The 7,287-nt window shown below is 46.4% G+C and overlaps 4 protein-coding genes across 4 annotated transcripts; 2 read left to right on the top strand and 2 right to left on the bottom strand.

Annotated features, from left to right (window-relative positions):
• Window positions 1–970: 970 nt before the first annotated feature.
• On the top strand, window positions 971–3,909 carry PHALS_04550 (Phospholipase A2-activating protein (contains WD40 repeats); the record flags this gene model as incomplete). Its single annotated transcript, XM_024722378.1, has 8 exons — window positions 971–1,096; window positions 1,168–1,230; window positions 1,326–2,426; window positions 2,482–2,817; window positions 2,884–2,970; window positions 3,036–3,502; window positions 3,559–3,715; window positions 3,775–3,909. 8 exons carry the CDS (start codon window positions 971–973, stop codon window positions 3,907–3,909), a joined length of 2,472 nt encoding a protein of 823 aa, XP_024573460.1.
• Window positions 3,910–4,287: 378 nt separating this feature from the next.
• On the bottom strand, window positions 4,288–5,019 carry PHALS_04549 (uncharacterized protein; the record flags this gene model as incomplete). Its single annotated transcript, XM_024722377.1, has 1 exon — window positions 4,288–5,019. The coding sequence occupies one exon, from the start codon at window positions 5,017–5,019 to the stop codon at window positions 4,288–4,290; it is 732 nt and encodes a 243-aa protein (XP_024573459.1).
• A 183-nt stretch (window positions 5,020–5,202) lies between these two features.
• Window positions 5,203–5,992, top strand: PHALS_15020 (uncharacterized protein). The gene has a single exon (XM_036407314.1). It carries the CDS (start codon window positions 5,660–5,662, stop codon window positions 5,909–5,911), a length of 252 nt encoding a protein of 83 aa, XP_036263025.1. The 5' UTR covers window positions 5,203–5,659; the 3' UTR covers window positions 5,912–5,992.
• Window positions 5,993–6,436: 444 nt separating this feature from the next.
• On the bottom strand, window positions 6,437–6,706 carry PHALS_04548 (uncharacterized protein; the record flags this gene model as incomplete). Its single annotated transcript, XM_024722375.1, has 2 exons — window positions 6,437–6,577; window positions 6,632–6,706. 2 exons carry the CDS (start codon window positions 6,704–6,706, stop codon window positions 6,437–6,439), a joined length of 216 nt encoding a protein of 71 aa, XP_024573457.1.
• Window positions 6,707–7,287: the final 581 nt, after the last annotated feature.

Below are 7,287 nucleotides of genomic sequence, written 5' to 3'. Positions count from 1 at the left end.
TACCACGTCCTTCGCTTCCATAGCGGGATCCGCCGGGCGGAAGCCATATTCCACACGACGGTCAATGACCGGTCGTGAATGGCGCGCATCAGAGCCGCCTTACAGGCAGCTTCCAGCTGCCGCTTCTGTGCCTCATCGAGGTTATTGGTGATGACACCACGTCCCACAAGTGATGAGAGGTCAGGAAACGGACATGGGGTCCGCAAGGCGCGAGCAAGGCTCGTCTCACGCCGAGTGGTGTGACTACACCCAAATAAGAATAGGACTCGTGAGTAGTTATGCATGTTCTTAGATTTTACTATATATAATTAGGAAAATCTATACATTTAAAATTAGGCGGCTTGCCGCAGATAAAACAAATAGATTGAGTTTTACATTTGCAACAGAAGAGTTTATAAGCCTTGAGTTAAAATTCTAACTTCTCTTGGAGGTAGTGGATTGCGATCCGCTACACTCGTACTGGTTCTTGTGAAGAACGTAAGGTCGGTAACCTTACTTACGCTTCCTCTAAGCGCAAAGCTACGGCAGCCCCGCTGCAGTATTTGAATGGAACGCGAGTTATCTCGACTGTAGCTGAGCTCAACTTGTTGACTGTACTAAGTCCAGGATATGGCATCACTTTTCAAGGCTCCGGTCTGTTCGCAAAACGTGTTTATTGAGCTTATGTAAAGAAAGAATGCGATTTAATATACATATGCTGAAAAGCAGAGCGAACGTACAGTGTTTATTACCGTTGAAAGTTTTGGCTCCGCTCCTAGAAGGGGCGCGCGAATCCAACATCTGCTTCTTTGTGATCGTGGACTCTAAAAGTCACAGCTTACCTTATGCAACGTGCACGACAACCTGTTGAAAACGATAGACAATGAGGCTTGTGGGGAGCTGGACGGCACGAACTTGGGTAGACGCCGGGCAACCTGAGCCAGGTACGAATTACAAGTGCCACATGCTGCCGGTGTTTAGATTGATCAAGATGCGCGAACAAAGAATAGGCGGGCTGACGGAGCAGAATGATATTTTCCGATTGCTGTGCCGGTTTAGAATTATAATCACTCGCTACATAGTTAGCGGGTATTGCATATTTACAGATCTCATATCTGTGAGTGATGACTTGATTAGTAATTCGCAATCGGAATTAGTGAGTCTAAAATGATTGATTATTCCTTTTAGCAGAAAGCAACGATGACGGCCACATACGACGTTAACTGCGAGCTTCGCGGACACGAAGGTGCAGTAAGTCCTGCCGTCTCCAATCGTATTCTAACACTTTAACTTTGATCTATCTGAACGTTCATCATTTTTTTCATATTGCTTTATATAATCTTTAGGTACGCTGCATCACCACCATTTCCAATGATCTCCTCGTGACCGGCGCCATGGACTCTGTAGCCCGTGTTTGGGTACGTGACTCCAGCTCTACCATCGGTAATTTTGTGGCTTTACAAAGCGCAGTCACCTATGAACACGAACACTGGGTCACGGCTAGCGTGGCACTCGAAGGTGGTGGCTTCGCCACCGGTAGCATGGACAAGAAAATACACCTTTTCGACTCCCAAGCAAATTGCTATGCTGTACTGCAGGGCCATGAGGGTGGCATCACCTCCTTAAATCTATCTCTAGACAAAAAAACACTATTTTCTGGCAGTTGGGATGGCACGGCTCGCATCTGGAACCTCGAGAAGCTACAGTGTCTGCAAGTCCTGCGTGGTCATGAAAACGGCGTCTGCGTGCTTAGCCTACCGGATGGTTCCTTGGTTACTGGATCTACTGGTCAGCAGGTGGGTAATCGCGTGGTAGACTTCAAACTTCGCTTCTGGACCAAGGACACGTTCGCGCTGACAAAATCACTGACGGACCACCAGGGTCCAATCCGACAGTTGGCTTTGGTACCGGACATCGGCTTTGTAAGTTGTTCCAACGATGGATCCATTAAGCTTCGTTCAATGGATGGCTCTATTCTGGCCAGTATGGAGCACCCATTGAATCCAGAAGGTAAACCAGGCTTCATACTAGGCGTTTGTGTGCTTAGCAACGGTTGTCTCGTTTCAGCGAGCGAAGACTCGACGGCGCGTGTGTGGTCACAGGACGGTGCACTTATTCAGACTTTGGAACACCCGGGAGGACTTTGGTGTGTGGCTCCACTACCAAATGGAGACTTTGCCACGGGCTGCGACGACAAAGCTGTGCGAGTTTTTACATATGATGTTGCGCGTGTGGACCCAAATGCAGTAGCTTCGTTTCAAGCAGCGGTGGAGGAAGCGCGAATTGCAAGGACACAGGGACCAAGTGGCGTGGAAATTAAGTCACTTCCCGACTATGACCAAAGAATCAATGTCCCTGGGATGTCTGACGGTCAAATTCAAATGTTTCGTCGCGCCACGAAAGCATGGGCTTGTCAATGGAGTGGTCCTTCAGGAACTTGGATCGATGTAAGTCAACGACTTCAACTTGAATACATGATGATTTCTTAAATGTTTTCTATAGATTGGAGAGGTGACTGGGACTGGCGGTGGCGGAGTCATCGACGGCCAAGCATATGACATGTTGATACCAGTTGAGATCGAAACGCCTGGTGGTCTGAAGAAGCTAAAAATTGGATATAACCAGGGTCAAAATCCATTTACGATAGCGCAAAAGTTTATCGACCAGCACTTGCTGGACCAGGCGTATTTACGCGAAATTGCTGATTACATCACACAGCGAGCTGGTGAGTACCATCCGCCTGTGCTAGGAAGCAACGATAGCTTGGATTCCACTTCTGGCAATTGTGTTTCAGCGGATTCTGCTGCTACTGTTCCCCGATACAAGTATTTTCCTGTGGTAAGTATTGAGCTTATTAAAAGGATATGTGAAGCTGATATATTGTGTTAAAATTATGTCATTTAGTCTGGTTACAACACATTCGAAACGACGAAGATCGCAAGGCTTATGAGCACGTTGCGTCAGTTTAATGACCAGTTGAAAGAAGCTCAGGTACATCTTATATATCTTAAGGCGTATTTCATTCACTTTTCATGGTATAACAATTTATATTGTAGGCACCAGAAGCCCTGACAGACTCTCAACTTATCGCTCTTGACCAGATTGTACACATAGTTCAAGATACCGCGTTCTACCATTCTAGCACATTCACCGTTTCCGAGATAGCTGCACTTAAGAGCTCGCTAAACATCTGGCCAGCAAATAAGGCATTTCCGACGCTGGATCTTCTCCGACTCGTGCTTGTACACCCTCATGGCCCAGCTTCCCTTGGAGAAGCAGGGCTTGAAGCACTTGTCACCAAGGTGCTACGCATTGGATTGGAAACTAGTCCGACGGAGGGCGACGACGCAATTCCTGTAGCAACGCGCATGCTTTCATTACGTGTTCTTGCAAACATGTTTTTGCATGACGCAGCTCGAAAGTCAATTCTGGCTCATAAGGATGAAGTGTTGAAGAAATTGCCACTTTTCCAGAAATTTCACGATAAACTCGTGGCGCTCAGTCTCTCAACTATTCTGCTCAAGTACGTCGTGAATCGTTTCTTGCTTCTGACAGGCGATCTAACGTTGCTTCAAATAGCTTTGCGCGAGTGCAAGTAGCAAGTTCAGGAGCTCTCACGCCCGAGGATCAGGTCGTGGTGGTCTCACTATCTGCCGACTTGCTGAACGGCGCGTACACAGTCGAGGAATTGGGCGATGATACGATTTTGCGATCTCTCGTGGCCATTGGTACAATGGTATGTTTCGTTGCCAAAAGATAGAATCTCTTTTGACTTCGATGGATCATGTGTAACAGGCGCTAAGCGGCGATGTAAGGACAAAAGAAGCTGCAAAAATTCATATTTCGATATTTTCTGCGGGTAAAGCAAATGAAACCTCTGCCCCGACAGTCCGGGAATGCCTGACGGAACTGCTTCAACTACTTGACTAATATTTTTCTTTCGAAATTCGATGACAAACTGTTAAACACATTTTTATTAGTACCGTACCGGTGTAGCAGTGCCGGTTTAGCTACCTCCATTGTTAATTTTCTTTCACTCATGCAAAAATAAATATCGGTCGACTCGATGGGGTCGCTACATTTGAAAGGTGAGAAAGTTGCTTGGCCTTTTCTTGCTAGATATGAGGGGTGGATTAATGCAAAGAATAGCAGATAGTCCACAACTGCTTGAAGCTACTGCCGTGTGTTTTTTTTGTCAACCCACAGATGACGCAGCTTTGTTTTTTTGAAAGATCCGTGGACTGGATGTGGCCTAAAATCAAAACGAAGAAGAATGCGAGAAAACAAACGTGTCTTCTGCCAGCATCTTCACAAGCCAGAGTAACTTCCAGCTGATGGGTGTAGCATCAAATCGTTAAGGCGCACACGAAGAGGAGACGATACGTCAAGACTGCGACGACAAAAAAGTCCGAGACCACTTGCCCACGACTTAGATGAGGATGATGAACTGCACGAGTGACTCCGATCCTTTCCATAACTATGTGAAATTGCAGCGTCTCCTGGCCAATTGATCGGTTGGAACGTATTCGGAATATTAATGGAGGCAGAGCGGAAGGGAACTTCGGGCTCCTCGTCTTCTAATTCCGGAATCGTCTCATCCTTTGTCCAGTAGAGTGATAAGTTGTCCATGAGACAGGCAGGGGCCGTAATGGAGCGCTCGAGCCCATTCAATTTGAATCTCTTAGCCAAAGGACGAATAACGCGAGCGGGGGCGTTCGGTAACTCGAAAGTCGTGCGCTTAGGGTTGCCCTTTAACACGGGGGTCGCAACCATTTCCTCCTCAATAACGTCAGCATCAGGTTCTTGCACTCCATCTTCTTCTCGTCCCCGTTTCTTGCGGTCAACAGCCTCGTGACACTCGAGGATCGCGACCATGGGGTTGGCTGGACGCTCGAAGTCTACGCCGTCAATCGAGTAGAAGATTTGCGAATCTCCGCTGTGCAGCCGTGGAGATAGTTCAGCATCCTGCTCCTCAAACTTAAACATTAATTCTTCCTCTTCATCCTCGCTAAAATCCGCACGCTCTTGATCGAGGCTCATGGTATGAAGCTAATGGGGCTGAAAGCGGTTCTTGCGGAATGAAGATTGAAAAAAGAGTCTTACAGAGACACTCTCAAAACTGCTATCAATTTTCGCGAGGAGTCGGGCAAAAGTTGTTAATAACGGCTTAATTAGCTCGAGTGCGAAGAGGTGCAAATAGTTGCGTTTTTTTCGCATATACCACCAAACGGAAGAATTGTGCGACTTTGCGCAAGTTTGACCATAGAATAGCCTTATCAATTAGGTGTCAAAATATTAGTGTACCCTGAGACAACATTTCGGTAATCAAAGCTTTACTGAAAAAGCCTCGACATTGTCGGCATCGTGTAGGTAATTTGTTGCTTGTACTAATCGAATTTGGTCATATGCTGCAAGAATATTGGCTTCGCGCGGTTCGGGCACTATTTGAGGCCATACGACCCAAACTGCCGAAGACGAAATGCAGATAACAATAGGCATAGATATTCTGGGCGGCCAGAAATGTCGTTGCCGTCTTATCGCCGCCATCAGAAAATGACTAGACGCATGTCATTGATGAGTTGTGTAGGATTCTTAATCGATGAGGTTGAGCTCTTGCCATATCAATCGGCTCCACTGATTCTAGTGAGAATATGTTGAACCGTAAATTGAATAGCATTTAATGTACAGACCTCAGACAATAGGTAAAACAATATTATTTAACGTATTATTATTAGAATTATATTCCCGATTACATGATTACGAATTGTGGAGCTGCTGCCATGCAGTATCCATCCTTTCTCTGTATCTCTCTTTGTCGCTACTCTCGCCGTGTCGTCCATTAAGAAACGTGGAACCACCGGATATCTCACCCCCCTCCAGCCCAAGCATCAGCTGCTGCTTGGTGCCAAGCCCTGCGATCGTGTTAATGTAGCGTTGTTTTCGACGCTTGATTACTCCAGTTTCAGCACTCTCGTACTAAATGCGCTTGAAAATTCGGAGTCGGAGCATTCTAAGAAATGGTGTAATTGGGTACGTGTCATAATATGATGTACACACAATATATTTGTGCAAAAGCTTAGAAAACCAACGTACTTGTCTCGACGAGGACGATATCACTCCGTCAAGGAGAGGTCAGTGAACACATATATGCTGTAAGCGTCATACGTGGTACACTCACTTTATTGCTGAACACAATAAATTAAGATTTGTAAAATTGGTCGAAATTAGCCTTGCCTCTGAATATTTTGTCACTCTTGAAATAGAAAATGATGCAGCTATCGGTTCCGCTCCATTAAAATGAGCAAACAAACATAGCCTCTGTGCGTTTGTTGACGCAGACACATCGAGTAAATGTTTCCTCCGTGTAAGGTGCACGACAACCTCGTTGCACTTGGAAGCAAGTCGTCGACCCGACAACCGAGTCTTGATTTGAAAAACTGTTTGTTGCCCGAATTAGCTAAGTGCTTTTCCGAAGTGATAAGGCAATTGGCAGCTCTAAGACCGGATGCGGCGATCGCTCGCTTGGCGGACTGTCGCCCATGCTAAGCAGTAAGCTTTCCAAAAGCAAGGACGGGCAATAGAGCGATAAAGTGTCGCACTAAACTAAATCTTTAATCTAGAAATCCACGAAAAAATTATGAGCGCTACTTACGTGCCTGTCTAGAAGAGGCATATCTGAGATGAAAATCTTTACAGAAACAAAAGGTACCGATAATTGTGCCGCCATACCGTGCCGTGTATGCTCGAAATTATGTTTACCTGTCAGGAGAGGTGAAAATGTCTGGATTATAAACAAGGAGGGAGCTCTTATTTTCACAATGAGAGCATCAGTCACCGTATTCATAAAGTAGATCCAAATAGGCACGACCTACACCGAAGGCTTCCACGTCCACTTCATGTTCTTAAGGATACGAAGGGTGTCGCACTAAGTGCGAAGTACAATTCCCGTGCCGCGAGATCCAGATAGGGTACCGGAAGCGGAAGCTGTACGAGCAGGTCGGAAGCGGCAGACCTCAGTCATGGTGAAGAAAAAGACACAGATCTGTTGGCTGCCGAGCAGTGCCAAGTACTTGCAGATGTTCAGCCAGTGGTAGAACTAAGCGTCTGTACATTGCGTGCCCCCTGGAACGTAAGGTGGATGTCCCACGCAAGGTCGTCTGACGAACCCATAGCAAATCCGAGTCCCAGTAGGTGTACTACTGGGGAATATGTGGGCACCATTATCTCTCGTGGAGTTTGAATTCAATTGGATCAAGCCGCATATGAATGAGCGGCCCTCCAAAGAGAGGTAATACTTACAACCCTGGT

The sequence above is a fragment of the Plasmopara halstedii genome, assembly GCF_900000015.1.
Source record: "Plasmopara halstedii genome assembly, contig: Scaffold_262, whole genome shotgun sequence".
Classification (NCBI taxonomy): domain Eukaryota; phylum Oomycota; class Peronosporomycetes; order Peronosporales; family Peronosporaceae; genus Plasmopara; species Plasmopara halstedii.
The sequence above is the reverse complement of the archived record's forward strand: the minus strand, read 5'-3'. Positions and strand labels throughout refer to the sequence as shown.